The following is a 17,619-nucleotide window of genomic DNA, read 5'->3' on the forward strand; positions in this document are numbered from 1 at the left end:
GGATAAAGATGTGAGGTAATCAAGTAAAAAGGCGACATTGGCATTTTCTTGCTTTATCTGTTAAAAAGAGAGGAATTTAAGGAATGGGTAACAGAAGTGATGCAAGCATCTAGGGATGGTAGAAATTTCTTCAGAAGGGGAATAGCTGCTGATTGGGATAAAATGAAAATGTAGTTTAAAACATAGAAGTAATAAGGGATTGGGGCTTGGCTTAATGGTTAAGGTGTTTTCCTCACAGATGCAAGGTACAGGGTGTGATTCTCACACTTGAAGGAAAATTGGCTTGACTTAAAATGGTTTGCAAAGAAAGCTAGCCTAATACTATGAACCTCTAAAAAATGAGAGAAAGTATGGGGGAAAGTTAACAAATTAACAGGAATTATTTAGAGGGGTTGACAGAAGCAGACTAAGGGGAATCTCACAGAACAAGAAAAGGAGCAACTACTTAATACAAAATGGGAAAATAATGGTGTATTTGGGTATTATATGCATATATAGGTTGTTGCTAAGCAACTATCTTTTGATAACTCTAGAACATAAAAAAAAGCTTTAACACAGTGACTTAGACAACACAAAGTAGTTAAGTTTGTTGCCAACTTTGGGGAGTATACAACAAGAAAAATTATCGGAAATCCCGTAAAGGTAGTAGTGAAATTTTGGAAAATTTGTATAAAGCAGAGGAACGTGGAAACCAGAAAAAGGCATAAATCTCAATATTTTTGGAAGACTTAAATATTCCAATGTAAGAGAAAGATGTGCCTCAACAGTGAACAACTAAGATGAGCAGAGAAGATATAAACAGTAACGTAAATCAGTCAACAAGGAAGTCTCCGGGAACAGACTGTATTTCTGTCTGAAATTTGGAAATGGGGAGGGAAGAAAGTGATAAAGGCTTAGAAGGTTTTATTTTACTGTATTTTAAAGGGGAGGGGGGAGTACCAGCATCCTGGAATAAAGCTTTGGTAGCATTATTACCAAAAGACAGTAAAGACCCTTAAGATCCAGCTTCATATGGACCCTTTTCCATTTTAAACCATGATTGTAAAATTATTGTCTGTACCACCTAAGAGAATAGCAAAGGTGTTGCCAGAATCTCTAGATCTGGATTTATGTGGTTTTGTGGTGGGAAGGCGAACATTTGTCACCGTTAATGCAACAGTGATGATCTAGAGGAAAGCAGAATATAATGAAGTGCCACTATTATTAGTGGGTTGTGATGCAGAAAAGGCATTCGAAAGAGTCAGATGAGTTTTTGACTAGGGCAGTGATAGCATTTACATTCTTTGACAGAATAGTATTGTTAATAATTAGGAGGCTTTATAAAAGGTTGGAGGCAAGAATTAAAGAGACAAGGTTCCGCTCTGACAAGCTGTGTTTAACTAGATAAACTAGGCAGGGGTGTCCTATAGCCCCTTTGTTTGTTTAGATCCACTGGGAAAGAAAATAAGGGACTTGCAATTTTCAAGATATAAATGGTATGCTAATCAAAAAAAGTTAGCTGTATTTGCAGTTGATATTATTTTGTATGTGAAAAACCCAAAAAAGGACATTTTGGTGTTATGGATTTTGAGACCATGTGGGAAGCGACTAAACAAAAAATAATATAAAAGTTAGAAGACTGGAAGTTCTTGATTATGCAGATTGTCAGTAAGATACAAATAGTGAAATGTTTTTATTCCCCTTAGTCTTACATAGGTCAGGTCAGGTCAGGAGTACTGTTATCAACCACTGGAGAAGTAGTGGACAGTAATAAAGAGTTGAAGGAATTTCTTTGGGAGGAGAAGAGTGTTAAGAGTTGCATGCGATAACTTGATTCTCAGCTTAGAACAAGGTGGTTTAGGATTACTTGCTTTGAGGGGATACTGTAGAGCTATGTAGTTAAGGCTCAGGTCAGGAGTACTGTTATCAACCACTGGAGAAGTAGTGGACAGTAATAAAGAGTTGAAGGAATTTATTTGGGAGAAGAAGAGTGTTAAGAGTTGCATGCGATAACTTGATTCTCAACTTAGAACAAGGTGGTTTAGGATTACTTGCTTTGAAGGGATACTGTAGAGCTATGTAGTTAAGGCTTGTATTCATAACGCAAGCAGAATATTATAAATCAAAGTGGAAAGAAATGATGAGGATAGAAGAGGAAGGGAGTTAGAGGTTTAAGAATTGAGAAGGATTGTAGATGCAAATCCTTAAGGAGATTAACAACCATGCAGAAAATTACATTTAAAAAAGTAGCTGAATTTATTCTGAGAATTAAGCCTATGCTGGAATGAAGAAAGGAGATTGTACCAACAGGGATAACTTCAAGGAGGATGTAGAAAATAGGCAAGAGGGGGACCATAATTTACTGATGAAAATTAAGAAAGGAACCAGAGTACTGAGAGCAAATAACTCGAGAGGGAAAGGTAATATAGTGGGTTGAGGCCAAGTAGAAGTTAGGACAACAGTTTAGAGACTGCTGTTTCTACTAAGGATTACTACACAGTACAGGCAAAGAGAAAGGTTTATGGGTGTACTGAGTGAAAGATCACATCACCTGGAGTTTTTATTTGAGGCTAGAAGAGAAGCAGCTGTTAGAAAGGGATAATTAGTAGACATATAAAATATTAGAGAAAATATAAAATATTGCATTGATAACTATAAGAATCAGAGAAGGTTAAAAAAGATTGAGAAGAGTGAATGGAAAGGTGATTTACAAAGAAACAATTTTTGGATATGTGTGTGGCTCTAAAGTATGCAGCAAAGACCAGAAGGTTTAGAAATTTTACTTGGAAGTATTTACATAACTAGTTTTATACCCTAAGCAGACTTCAGAGGATTTTCCTCTAGTATATATTAAATGCTGGATGTGTGATGAGAATGCGAGAGGTTTGTTTGTAAATCTGCCAGTTCATTACATTCCTAAAAAATATATTCCCAGTGACATGCGTGAATGGGCGTTCCTTCATTGAAGGTTGTGCGTTAGGCCCGGCAAGCCAGCACGTAAAACTCTACTGCCAATCATTAGCGGACCGGAGTTCCACTGTGGCGACCCCTAACCGGGAAAAGCCGAAAGATACAACAACAACAGGAAGACACATCTTTAAAAAATAGTTGCTTAATGGTGCATTGTTTGCAAAGCTGCACCATAGAGGGGCTTAAGGTAGACATTTTATTTTGATTGGAACACATAGACATTTTTCATATCTATTTTAGTATTTAAAGAGAATTCAGAGTTGTATGTATCCTGTGAGTAAAGTAAAGTCTTTCCATATGACATGGGATTGGTAATGCAGTGTTTCTTTTGATCCTGTTTTTAGAGCTTTCTTCAGGTGATGATTGTGGATGCATGCTGCCAATCAGATTTTACGCAAAATGGTTAGCTGATAGGTGCCATGAAGTCCACTTATCCTCTTTCATAGATGACAGTGCACCTTCTAATGAGCAGCATAAATGTATTCAGTTTGAGGAAAATTCACCATGTGTTTAATTGCAGAGAATTAGTTAACACAGTCCTTCTCAAACTATCTTCAGTGAAGGACCACTTATTTTTATTTCCAATCCACTACAGACCAGAACGTTCTCTAAAACAACTACAATATACAACTGACTGTTATTTCAGTAAAGACAATTACCCCTTTTGCTAATTGTACAGAAATTGGAAGAGTGATGCTTAGATAATGAAAAGAAGAGGGCTGTTACTTTTCACATGTGATTTTAACTTTGTGTTTGTGCATATGTGTGTTTGTGTATGTATATATGAATATCTATATATCTATCTATCTATATATATATATATATATATATATATATATATGAATGTATGTATATAAAATATGTCTGTGCACGTTCATGTGAATGTGCCTACATGTGCAAGTGTGTGTCATTTCCATATTTTTTTTCTGTGTGAGCTAGTGGTTGTGTGAAATGTCACGCATGGACACCTGATGGGGGGAAGAGGATGTTTTTGTAGATGGCCATTTTTAGTTGGCATTAGTTTGATTTTTGCAGTTTGAGCTGTCAGTTCATTATCTTTTGACCATTATGTCTCATAGTATTTTGGAAGGTCTTCTGTTTGGCTCATCTAATTTGCAAAGGTTTTTCTTCTAGGTATAAAGTCATAATTCATAATGGATTGGGAGAACCTTAATGTAGTTTGTTTGGAGTTTAACATGGCCTTTGATAATATCTCACAGGAGGTTGAAAAGAAATTTAAAAGCTATGGGGTAGGTCTTAAAACGATGGAATGCATTGAAAACCGATTGCCAGGCAGAGAGTGATTGTGAGGTTAGGACTCTTGGGAGAAAAGTCCCTGAAAAGTATTTTTTTATTGAATGATCTACAGTTGGCCTTTTCAGAATATCTGTCTGATAGCACATTAGGGTTGGCTAGCAGAGTCAACATGTATACTGATAATGTTAGGATTGGTGCAGTAGTTAAAGATGAAGGACAGGTAGTCAGTGTAGACTCCTACAATAACTTGCAGTCTTGGCAGATAAGAGGCAGGTAGGAATTAACAGGAAAACATGCAGGGTTATAAGGTTTTTGTGTGGGATCCACAAAATATATATTTATGGACAGGTGACCATTAGAAGGACAAGAAGAACATTATTTTCCGTTTAGCTACTTTGGTTTAGTTCTCAGTTGCTATGCCTTTCATGTGGGGTTTGTATGTACTCCCTCTGTTTAGATGGGTTTTATTCAGGTACTCTGGTTTCATGCGTGTGTGTGTGTGCGTGTGTGTGTGCGTGCGTGTGTGCGCACGTGTGTGTGCGCACGTGTGTGTGCACGCGTGTGTGTGCACGCGTGTGTGTGTGCACGCGTGTGTGTGTGTGTGTGTGTGTGTGTGTGTGTGTGTGTGTGTGTGTGTGTGTGTGTGTGTGTGCGCGCATGTGTGTTTCTGTGTGATGTGGAAGAAAGGCCTGGAAATGTTGTACTGTTTCCCATTTGGCAAGTTAACTCTCTGGATGGGTCATTTTCTCATGAGATTGCAGTAGGAGTTGAAACAACTTGTCAGCACCAAATGGGTGAATGAACTAAGTCATGCTTTATAGTGTAAAAAGACTGTGGCAAAGGTCAGTTGGATGCTGTAGTCTATTGTGTGTAGTAGAGATTGTAGAGAAGCTGAGGTCATCCTTGCATTATGCAAGGCCCTCTTAAATCAGTATCTAGAGTATTGTTCCAAGTTCTAGAGGTGGTTCAGAGGAAATGGAAACTGACTTGTTGAAAAGCCCGCAATTCAGAATTATTTCAGTGGTGAATGGAACATAGGAGCTGGGATATGAGAAGAGATTTGAGACAGCTTGGCATGTGTACATTTGAAGAGAGAAGGGAACTGGGATATGATGATGCATCCCATTGTTTCATAGCAGTTGTGAGTTGTAGTTTTGGCAAATGAACAACAACAGTGTGGAGAAAAAAATAAAGCATAGGTACCAGCTAGAATGGGGACAATTTAAGACAGACGTTAGGAAACAGTACTTCACAACATGGGTGATAGGTCCTTTAAAAGTATTGCCTGAAGCAGAGCTAGTGTGTTGTACATCACCAGAGATGTTCAGAGTAACTTACAACACAATAGGGAAACAATGAGATATGGAGAAGGCAGAGTTTCATTGTTACTAGTTTTAACATTTACATGCAATTCATTGAGTTGAGGTTTTCTGTCTTTGGCATGTTCATATGCATCTTTGTATGTTTTAGGGCATGTGCACTCGCATGTGTGTGTTCATGTGTGTTTACCGGGGATTGAAAGTACCTGAAAATTTAAAAGTTTACAAAAATAAATGGATAAGGTCCATCCTTTCATGATTTGGTATTTTCCTTTCTTTGCAGTAAAAGTTTGGATGTCTGGACCATATCAGTACCTCTCAGCAACAGACTGGCCTCTAATGATGGTAAGTATCAGGTTCATTTGTAGTACTTAAACCTACTCAGTCATATATGTGCTTAGACTTTCTGATGTACTTTGTGTAGAATAAAGAGGACTCCAGAATTGTAGCCAGAACAGGGATACTCTGTATTTTTTCTGTTGTGGAAGGTATGGGTCAGAGCTATTCATTATTTATTGTTTTGTCTTTCTGCCACTAACCTTGGGCTCCTTCACTGCCATCTTCCTTATCTCTCCCTCTCAAATACCCAGACCCTGTCAGTCACCTTTCTAGGAGATCCACTGCACGTGGAGGTTCCTGTCTCCCCACCCCCATTTGAAGGTTCTGAAGGGAGTGAGCTGCCGGATGCTGAAAGTGAGCCAGGACCAGGTGAGGAGCTGTTATGCACTGACTTGTAGGGTTTTCCTTTTAGGCCGTACCCCTCATTGTGCTGACATTAGTGATGAAAGCTGGGTAAGCAGTGATAAATGATGAAAACTGAGTAGACAGTGAGGCGTGACCTATCAAGACATGTCTTCTTAGGCCCCAAAGCAGCTGTGCCTCCTTAGTTACCCTACACATCCCAGCCTTGTAGTTTTACATAGTGCTGGTCTCCTTCAGGGCAGAGTGAACAGTCCACCCCACACCAGCACACTCCATTCCTGCAGGCCAGCTCTGTCAGTCACCTGAGCTGCTAAATGAACTCTGGTTACCTGGTCTGCAGTCAGGATTTTATTTCTGTGCACCACTGGAGCTGGCAGGTTGGAACTGTTTATTTAATTTTAACCTTCCTTTCTGTTTTGTTATGCTCCTCCATCACACTCCAAACCATGATATGTTTGTATGCTTTCTTGTCATCTGTTTGTGCCATTAGTGGCCCTCATTAAGTGCCTGGAAGGGGGACAGGTAGTGGCCCATTGTGTAACATTGCAACTAACCTCTTACACTAAAAGGTTTGAAAAGAGAAACTGTAACATCTTTGCAGATACTCTGTATATAAGCTGCACCTACAGGTTTGATAAGAGAAACTGTAACATATTTGTATATATTTCTGTATATAAACTGTATTCTTCATAAGTTTGAAATGTGAGACTGTAACTTGTATGTTAATACAAAATGTTTGTGCATGTACTGTAACTTGTTTGTTTTTATCTGTTTGTAAGTTTGGAGCTTTTCTCCCTAGGCCTCTGCTGAAAATTGACATGTATCTAGTCGGACTATCCAGGTCAACAAATGTAAAATAAAATAAATATTGTCTTAGACATGGCCACTTATTTTAGAGCTTTCAACAGTATTCCAAGAACATCATCTTCAAGTTATACTATTTATTTTATTTTATTCATTGTGTTTTTTTTACCGGGTTTAGTATACTGGTCACAGCAGACCATTTGTAGGCACAGCCTGGCTGAAGAAATTCACAAAAATTAAAACAGAAGAAATTTGCAAACTTGGGGAAATCCCAGAAGGACAAGAATCCCATAGACATTTGTAACAGTAGGTAAATGTTTTTAACAGATTAGAAAAATAAATGCAAATTAAATTTTAGTAGTAAATACGAGAGGGAAGCAGCAGGTAAGAAGTGATGCAGATGACTAAGGAGTTAGGTGATGTTTGGTTTGGTTTAGACCTTTTTTCTTTTTCATCTGCATTTCAAATTAAGAAATGAATTGTTTGTGTGGTTTAATTTATTTCAGTTCATGAATTGTTCAAGTTCATTTTACGTGATAAATATTTGTTGCATTTATTTTGGTGCAGTATGATTTTCTGCAGTAGACACTTCAAATGTTGATTTCCTTCCTTGGATCACAGTTTTGCAGTATTAGTAAAAGTATGTGATGATATGCCAAGGATAGCTATACATCTGGCCAGCATACCAAAACCTGGGCACATTCCTCTAGTGTCATATACCCGAGGTATAACCTTATCCCTAAGGAAGCTAGAGGTACATAAGCGATGTATGGGCTTGAATTACCTCAGAACTTTCTTGCTGCCAGCATGAGTACTAAACTATCACTTCAGCTTTGACCCGACAGATGTATAATTTGTACCTGTTCCTTAGCCATTAACCAGAGAAGTATCCTATTTGAGACCCTTCCTCTTCTCTTTTATTTGTTAATGAAAATTTTGTACATGCCATTGAAGAGGGGAAAATGTGATCATGGGAGGAAAATTCCTCATACAGACCATAATTTACTGTCCTTTTTTGCTTAGGTGTTGAATACAACTACTGCTCTGCCTCTCAGTGTTTTGTTGCTAAGACCCTAAGTGTCCATCTTTCTTTTAAAAAAATGTCCTTGAGAATCAATGGCTTAAGGAACTTGCACAAAGTAAAAAGACCTCTGAGTCTTAATCTCCTAACTTCCCTCAGATGCCATAAAAGAAGTCTAAGAAACCAACACTTGAGATGTCTGCTGTCCATTCAGACCTGGATGTCTCCATTGTCTCACTTGATGATTTCGCAGACTGTCCTTTTCTTGCAGCTGTTCCTTCTGTTATGACCCGTTGGATGCCAGTACAGTGTAGCCGTCTTGCAGGTCCATTGCTTTCAACCAGTTGTCTGCTTCTTGTTAGAAGGGGGAACCTCTGCTTATTATTTTGGACTGACCTTATGGCATACCTCTGATCTTAAGGAAGTTGTGCCCAGTTCTTTGACTGAAGTACATCAGGTCTCAGCACTACTTTGTTTTGTACAGGCAGATGTCCCACTTAAGAAGTGAAGTCTAAACATACTGTTTCCCCCAGACATCTAAGGATCTTCAGTAGGAATGGTAGGACTTTACACAGGGGCTTTTCAAAGCCATTACGTTTTTGAAGCTTTCTTCATTTTTTCCTGTTGCTGCTCCATCGCCCTCTCTTCCTGACAAAAGGCAAAGAGAGGATTCAGAAGAAGAGGAAGAGTCTGAATATGATGGGGATGATTCCTTGGCTCATTCTTCCCGCATCCATTCCCCAGTGAATTATGCCTCTGATGACGATATCATCCTCCTGATTCTTTTCTGGAAGGACTTTTTTAATGCAGCATTTTCTTTTGGAAGTTCTGTCATCCAGAAAAATGATACTGTCCTGTTTTGGAGATAGGATGCATAAACCTTCTGACATCCCTCTTGTCTTGAAAGCAAGAGGATTTTATTCAAGAATGCTTATAATTCCCAGAAAGGAGGGCAATATGAAACCTAGTCTCAGCCTTTCTTCTCTCACACCTTTCCAAGTTTCAGGATTTTGACCCTGCAGTCCTTGCTTCCAATGATCCTTCCTCACACCTTTTTGATGACATTGGATTTAATGGAAGCTTGCCTTTGTATTCTGCCATAATGCAAGAAATTATTAGGGTTCTGTCTCAGGTTCACCCTAAACCTTTAAAAGTCTTGCTTAAGCCCATTCCAGCATCTAATTTTCTTAGAATGCAGACTCGATACTCTCAGTGACAGCTTTCCTTACTAAAGCCAAAGTTTTATTCCTCTAAGATTACTTCCAAAACCACTTTATTTTGAATGTGACCTCAGCAAAAGAGAGATTTTGAGAGCACTGGGGTACATGTATAAGTAAATTCTATGGTACCTTATACCAGCCTCCATGTGAAGAAGATACAGTGGCGTCTCAAGTCAGTTTGGACTCCTCACTGATGCCCATTAATCTTCCAAATTTTACTAAGTACAGAAGTGCCATTTCTTATTCCTTCCCCTTGATGATAATCTATTCATGGATGCTTCAGATCTGGCATGGGGAGCTTGCTCCAAGAACATGAAGGTCCAATGAATTTGTTAACCTAACGAAAGGACAATATAAACATAAAAAATTATGGTTCTTAGCCTTGCTTTTCAGTCCTTACATTACCTCTGACTCCAGGTCCTTTTCAGATTTACACAGACAGCACCTTAGTTAGCTGATATGTAAACAAGGAGGGCACAAAGTCTTCTGCCGACTAGCTTTGATTGTATAGGACACAACAGTTTGACACAGCATTTTCCTTCATACTGTGAATATCTCATCAGAAAACAACACTGTAGCAGGTTTTCTAAGCAGATCCTGAGCAGACCTTCACAAGCCACTGCTGAACAGTGAGTTCTTTCTGTAGGGTACTCCCCAGACAGATGTTTTTGCCTTTGTACACAACAGTCACATAAGGCTTTTCTTCTGCTTCAGGCATGGAGGACGGATGCCATGTCTTTTTCTTGTAAGTGAAAATGCCTGTATGCATATCCTCCACTTCCTGTAATCTCCAAACTAGTTCTCAAAATCAAAAAGGAGAAGCAAAAATGTTGCTGACTCCCTTTTGGCCCAGACAGTACTGGTTCCACCTTTCTCCTTTACTTGGTCTGGACAGTCATCACATGTTACCACACAGGATGGACTTGCTCGCACACAACAAAGGCTCTCTAATTCACTGCAATCTACAGACCATCAGTCTGAGTCTTTGGCTGATAAAATTTTAGTTCCATTTAAGTACCGTTTTACTGAATGTCTTCTTAAGGTTGTACAGGAGACTGGAAAACCAAATACTAGGAAATATGTTATGTTTCGAAATGGAAAAATAATTTCCTTTTGGTGCTATAAAAATCAGGATCCTTATCAACTGGGTTGTGTTAATATTCTTGCAAACTTGTGTGAGTTGCTGAAAGATGGACTGACATTCTCTACCATCAAGCCACATCTGCCAGCTGTCTATCTGCTCATCTGTAGATTCATTTATACATCAAACAGTTTTTGAAAGATGTACTACAAATTAAACACCATGAAGAGCTATTCCTTTTCCTTGGAACCTGAACAATGTCTTGGAAAAACTTACCCCATCTCCATTTGAGCCTGCTGTATTTTTCTCTCTAAAATTCTGTACTTTCAGACTGTGTTGTTGGTGGCTTTAAATTCTGCTGAAAGAGGTTAGGAGCTGCAAACATTGATGGCCATTCCACATTTTCTCATTTTAAGGATAGTTGCTTTTAGAACTAATCCTACCTTTATGCCCGAGGTGGCTAGTAGACCTCTCTGAATAAAACCATTAGCTTGCCTATCTTTTTCCTCTATCCTCAGAATGAAGGGGAGAGAATATTGCATTATTTGGATGTACATAGACCGCTCAGATTTTATTTGGATAAAAAACAAAACTATATGGAAGTCTGACCTGTTTTTTATATTTTTTCATAATAAGAACTTGGGTTCTCCTGTTTCCAAGCCAGTCTGTTTCAGACTGTATTTCAATGGCTATTTCCTTTTTTTTTCTTTTCCATTTCTTGGCAAACCACTTCAGTAGTAAAGGCCCACTTCACTAGAGCTCCAGATTCTTTTAGGGATTTCTTCATATGTATGGATTCTAGGTCATTCTTTGAAGTAACAACTTGGTCATCTAGTCACATTTTCACTAAACATAACAGAGTATGTTAAGTTGTCTATCTCGCCTTCATTCTTGCTGGATGGGTTCGGAGCCGACCTCGGCTCCAACTCGGCCACTCTAAAAGCTCGAGAGTTGGTTCCACCGGCTCGAGGCTCCCCTTATATCCCACAATGCTAGGCGAGAGTTACCTCCGATCTCGTTTGCCGCTACAGCTTCGAGGTTGGTTGCTTCTACCGGTTCCTGGTGAGTGTTAGCTTTTTATACTAAAAAGTTATTCTTTTTTCCCCTTTTAACCTTAATTCTTCTCAAATTAGTGTAGGATATAGTTATTTATCCCCGACCCTTTTTTTTTCCCCGTTTTCTCATTAAAAGAACCGCTGGTTCTTCCCTTGGGCCTTTGGCCTTCCCTTCCCTAGGGTGTGTTTGTGTAGTTACTTTAACCTTTTTGTGCTTAATTTCTAGTATTTTTACTAAAATTGTTAATTATTTTTAGTATTAATAATTTTTCTGACAGGGTATAGCTGTGTGTTTGGTGTGTGTTAGTGTACACCTGTCAGTTAGGATAATGTCAAAGGAAGCAAAGGTCTCTGGATTCAAGAAGTGTGATGCGTGCTGTCAGAAAATGTCTCTGACAGACGCTCACACTTCTTGTGTCTATTGTCTGGGGCCTTTGCACCTGCAGGACTCCTGTGCTGTGTGCCATGGCTTCAGCCCCAGGGTCCTGCAGGAGAGAAAGAACAAGTTAATTTTGAGAGGCTTGTTAAAACCAGAGGATTCCCTGTCAGTTTCAACAGGGAAGCCCTCTAAGGCATCGAGGTCTTCGGCTCCGGCTTCTGAGCCGAGACCTCAGGTTGTTCAACCTTTGCCTTTATCGGCTCCAGCTGGAGCCGATAAGACTCAGTCCACAGTTTCTGTGGCTTCCTCGGCTCCGGCCGGAGCCGAGGTTATCGAGGTATCCGTGTCGGCTCCGACAAGATCTTCGGAGCCGACAACCAGAAAGAGGTCTAGGTCACCTTCTCTTGGCTCCGTTCATTCGGCTCCAGGATCTCCCCTGCTGTCTGAACGGAGCCAAAGGTCTCATTCCTCTAGGTCATCGAGGCTTTCCGATCATGACCTTCAGAGGGTGGTGAGTTGACTACTTAAGTCCGAGGCACTAGCCCAGATGCTTCAGAGCCCGACTCATCAGTCGGTGCCTGCCCCGGTCCATCAACTCTTTCCTCCTTCGACTCTTTTGAGTTCAGAGCCGGGTCGTGTCGGAACCGAGACTGTGGTCACTTCGGAGCCGAGACAATTGTCTTCGGCTCCGTTGTCGGCTCCGTTTTCTTCCGTGGAGGAATCTCGGCGCCGGACTTCCCTCGTCGGCTCCGAGGGGGTGAGTGGCATCGGACCCTTGTCCGACCCCCCTCTCCCTCTCGGTGCTTCGGCGCTGGTGAGTTCGGCTCCGACATCGGCCTCGGAGCCATCACTGTCGGTGCCGAGGGGGGTCCTTTGCTCCTCGGAGCGGGGACCTCTGGCTCTGCCTGACAGGGGTGCTTTCGAGGTCATGCGGAGTGTGTTAGAGCCTGGCTCTACTCCACAGTCGGCTCCGTCAGCCCCTCCCTCTATGCTGCCTCAGGGTAAGTCGACTCACTCCCTCATCCCGGACCGCAGAGAGCCAGCTCCTCAGGAGCCCCCTTTGGGGATTTCATCCTCTTCCGAGGCCTCTCCTGATTTGGCAGAAGATCCCCCTTGGAAGAGGAAGTGCAAGAGGAAGCACATTGACTCACCTGAGTCTATCACGTCGGACACAGATCTGGATGATTCTGAGGGTTCCCCCCGTTCCCCTTCTGAAGATGTCTCATTTGTAGACATTCTGGAGATCCTTAAACAGAGGGGAAATTGGCCAGCCCTCAACCCTTCGGAGGACGAATCTGTGTATCTTGAGGCGTTTGGCTCTCGCCCTTCCACCTCCTGGGTGTCCCCCTTTGACCCCCTCATGCAGGTGGTTGCTAAGAAGGCATGGACGGCTCCTGATTCAGTGGACCCCACTCCCAGGAGACCCTCCAAATTCATCACAGCTCCATCAGACAAGCAATTTTTATCAAAAGGAGTTTCTGTGGATGCTATGGTGGTAGCTGCCGCCACAAAGAAGGAACTGGCTGATCCTTCAGTGCCTGTCCATCCACCTAACAAGGAATCTAGGTCCATGGATAGGTACGGGAAGCGGATGTTCTCCTCAGCGACTTTTACCATGCGTTCGCTGAATTACCTGTGCCATTTCACTCGTCTTCAAAGGGACTTGGTCAAGGAAGCGAGTGAAATGTTGAAGGACCCTACAGCTGCGGGTTTCCAAGAGAAAATGAACACGCAGCTGGCTATCCTTAATTCCATTTCCAACTCCTCCATGCGCCTCCTCTCTTATGCGGCCGATGGAGCGAGCAGAGCCGCAGGAACAGGGGTAGCCTTGCGTAGGCACGCCTGGATGCGGCTATGCAACTTTGCAAAACCTTTCAAGACGTCTTTCATGAACTCCCCTTTTGATGGATCATCTCTTTTTGGTCCTCAAGTGAAAGAAACCCTGACTAGGTGCGAGACTGATGGCAAGACCCTTTCTGCCGTCGGAGTCCGTTTTTCGACTCCTTCTAGGCCTTACCCCAAAGGCCAGAAGGGTGGAAAGATGTGGTTCCGTAAACAATCTCAAGGGACTTCGCCTGACGCACAGAGTCATTTTCCTACCAGAGGCAGAGGTGGGAATAACAATGGTAGACGTCGCCCTAGGGGCAGGGGGGGTCCGCAGAACCAGGGCAATCGGGAAGCCTTTCCTGACAAGCCCTTTCAGCATCCCTGAGGTGTTGCCCGACTGCCCATCTTCGGAGGCAGTCGGGGGAAGATTGTCACTGTACCCAGAAGCCTGGCTATCCCTGACTCAAGACAAATGGGTACAGTCCATCATTTCCGAAGGTTATTCTATCCCCTTTCTTCGTTTTCCAAATCAGTCAAAAAAATCCCTTCCAGATGTTCCACCCGCTCAAAGGGATATAGCAGCTTTGGAAATTTCAAAACTGCTTGCAAAAGAGCAATTCAGCCAGTGTCAGCAGACCAACAAGGATCCGGAATCTACTCAAGGTTCTTTTTAGTTCCAAAGAAAACAGGGGACTGGAGACCAATTTTGGATCTCAGTATCTTGAACAGATCAGTCAAGAAAACAAGATTTCGGATGGTCACGCTGCAATCCATTCTTCCCCTATTGGGAAAAGGAAACTGGATGTGCTCTATAGACCTTCAGGACGCGTACTATCACATAAAAATGAACAGGCGCTCCAGAAGATTCCTCCGCTTCAGGCTGGGAACCAGTCATTTTCAATTCAGGGCCCTGCCCTTTGGTCTCACCACTGCCCCCCGGGTGTTTACCAAATGCATGGCAGTGGTAGCGTCTCACCTGAGACGACAAGGATTCCAGGTGTTTCCATATTTGGACGACTGGCTTCTCACAGCTCCCACCAAGCATCTCCTTCTAATGGCCAGAGATTATACTTTTCGCGTTTGTCAAAAACTGGGTATTTCAATAAATTGCGAAAAGTCTGTTTTGTCGCCTTGTCGTACTATTACCTACATAGGCGCAAATTTAGATACTATAAACATGTCTGCAACACTAACGAACCAAAGGATATCAGACATTCAAAAATTGGTGTCACTTCTTCTCAACAACAACAGAGCCAAAGCCAGGTTAGTCCTAAAGGTGTTGGGAATCATGGCAGCGGCCATACCTCTCCTCCCGTTGGCCAGATACCACATGCGGATCCTTCAGTGGATGCTTTTTTCTCAATGGTCATACCAGGAACTTCCAATGTCTCACACCATTATGATCACGCAAGCGTGCAAAAAGCATCTCATGTGGTGGATGTCTTCCCCCCAGCTCCTGTCGGGAAGACCATTTGTTCCACCTCCTCCGGTTGCTACTCTGACAACGGATGCCTCCCTGATCGGGTGGGGGGGGCATTATCAGGGCAGGACAGTCCAGGGCACATGGCAACCAAACGAATGCCACTTGCACATAAATGTTCTGGAGATGAGAGCAGTGCTTTTAGCGTTGCAAGCCCTTCAAGACTCTCTTCCCTTGGGAACGATTGCAATCCAGACAGACAATATGTCTGTAGTGTGGTACATCAACAAACAAGGCGGAACAAGGTCATACCCCCTGTGTCGAGAAGCACTCAGACTGTGGCAATGGGCGATTTCTTCTCAGCGTTTTCTGATAGCAACGCACATCCCCGGGAAGTCCAATCACATTGCGGACAAGTTGAGCAGAGCTATACTCATGCCTCACGAGTGGTCTCTGAAAGACTCTGTAGTGAGAGAGATATTTCTCAAGTGGGGTCAGCCTTGCTGCGATCTTTTGCTACTCCCCAAAACAGCAAGTGCAGAGAATACTTCACTCTATTCCCTTTACCAGGCCAACCCAGCAGGGACGCTCTAGTCCAAGTTTGGCCCCGGGACTTCTGTATGCATTTCCTCCTTTCCTCTGATCTCTCAAGTAATACAGAAAGCTATCGCTCAGAAGGCCTCATTGATCCTCATTGCTCCTTACTGGCCTCGACAAGTGTGGTTCCCCTTTCTACATCGTTTTCTCTTGGAGCGACCGTGGAGTCTGGACCTAGTTCCAGATCTTTTGATCCACCAATCGGGTCAGTTTCATCGCTCCCTCCCCTCTCTGAACCTCACTGCTTGGTTCCTCCACTTCCAACCGTAGCCAGGCTTCCTCAATTATCTCACTCGGTTAGAGATGTATTGATAGCTTCCCATAAATCTTCCACTCGAAAGATTTATTTGAGTAAGTGGAAACGTTTCTCATACTGGGCACAAGGAAAGGACATAGATCCTTTCACCGCTTCCATCCAACTAGTCCTTGATTTTCTAGCTGAACTCTTCCATGCAGGTTCATCTCCATCTACTCTTAAGGTTCAATTGGCAGCTATTTCTAATTTTCATGTGGGCATTTCTGAATCTGCCCTTATGTCCCACAAACTTTGCAAAGCCTTTTTGAAAGGAGTTTTTCTTCTCAGACCTCCTATAAGAAATCCTCCTTCTCCTTGGGACCTAAATTTAGTTCTTACTTCTTTGATTCTTTCCCCTTTCGAACCTGCAGCTTCATGTTCCTTGAAATTATTATCATGGAAAACTCTCTTTCTGGTGGCTATCACATCAGCTAGAAGAATTTCAGAACTTCAAGCACTCAGTTGTCGTTCTCCTTATCTCTTGTTCCATAAGGACAGAGTTTCCTTACGAACTAACCCGTCCTTTTTGCCTAAGGTGGTTTCGACATCAAATCTAAACCAATGCATTGACCTCCCTGTCTTTTTCCCGGAGTATTCAAATAGGTCTGAACAAAAATTACACTGCCTGGATGTTCATCGTCAATTAAGGTACTACTTGGACAGGACGAAACAATTCAGAAAATCTGATCAGCTGTTTGTCTCCTATGCGGAAAGCAGAAAGGGACTTCCAGTTACAAAGGTATCATTATCCAGATGGCTAACATCTCTGATTACCCTTGTTTATGAGATTAGACACCAAAAACTGCCTAATAAACCTAAAGCCCATTCCACCAGAGCTTTGGCTACTTCTCTAGCCTTCCAAGACAGACTGCCTATTGACACCATTTGTGCAGCGGCTACTTGGGCTACTCCTCACACTTTTATTTCCCATTATAAGTTGGATTTAGCTTCTAGGCATAGAGCTAATTTTGGTTCCACTGTTCTCAGGAGTCTGTTCCGTTAGGCCACCCGGGACAAGGTGCTAGGGCGGTCCCATCCAGCAAGAATGAAGGCGAGATAGACAACTTAACATATAGAAGTTATGTTCTTACCATAACGTTCCATGTTAGTTGTCTTCTTCTCGCCTTCTTCTTGCGTCCCACCCTCCTTCCCCCTGGCCTGGACAGACCTAGAGGAGTTGTGATCGTGACCTCTCTTTCTACCACCTCTTTCTTGTCATATGCTATTATGCATATTTCTTGTTTCAGGATGTAGGTCACCCCTTTTCTTCCTGCTGTTAGAGGTGGATTCTGTTTACAGTTATACTGTTATTGATATAAGCTGGGTTAGCTTACAAACGAGATCTGAGGTAACTCTCGCCTAGCATTGTGGGATATAAGGGGAGCCTCGAGCCGGTGGAACCAACTCTCGAGCTTTTAGAGTGGCCGAGTCGGAGCCGAGGTCGGCTCCGAACCCATCCAGCAAGAAGAAGGCGAGAAGAAGACAACTAACATGGAACGTTATGGTAAGAACATAACTTCTATTTTTTTTTTTTTTTTCTAGGACTAGAGCAGCATTTGCTAAGACAGTCCTTTAGAGACTTTTAGACCATAACTGTGCTCAGTCTTCCTCATCCCTTTCTTCTTAGACAGCTTTGGGGAATCTCCCATCTGTCAGTAATACTGCAGCAGTGATCCAAGGAAGGACATAGTAC

At 42.2% G+C, this 17,619-nt stretch overlaps 1 protein-coding gene across 2 annotated transcripts in view; it reads left to right on the forward strand.

Moving 5' to 3' along the window:
* LOC122787514 (transmembrane protein 87A-like) overlaps positions 1-17,619 on the forward strand; it is a 1,268,634-nt gene that overhangs the window by 644,397 nt on the left and 606,618 nt on the right. For both annotated transcript variants that reach the window (XM_044054310.1, XM_044054387.1), the window contains exon 10: positions 5,809-5,870. In XM_044054310.1, coding sequence (XP_043910245.1) covers positions 5,809-5,870 — 62 coding nt within the window. The remainder of the gene's footprint in view (positions 1-5,808; positions 5,871-17,619) is intronic.

This window comes from Protopterus annectens, chromosome 1.part0, assembly GCF_019279795.1.
Source record: "Protopterus annectens isolate FY-2018-M chromosome 1.part0, PAN1.0, whole genome shotgun sequence".
Taxonomy (NCBI): Eukaryota; Metazoa; Chordata; order Ceratodontiformes; family Protopteridae; genus Protopterus; species Protopterus annectens.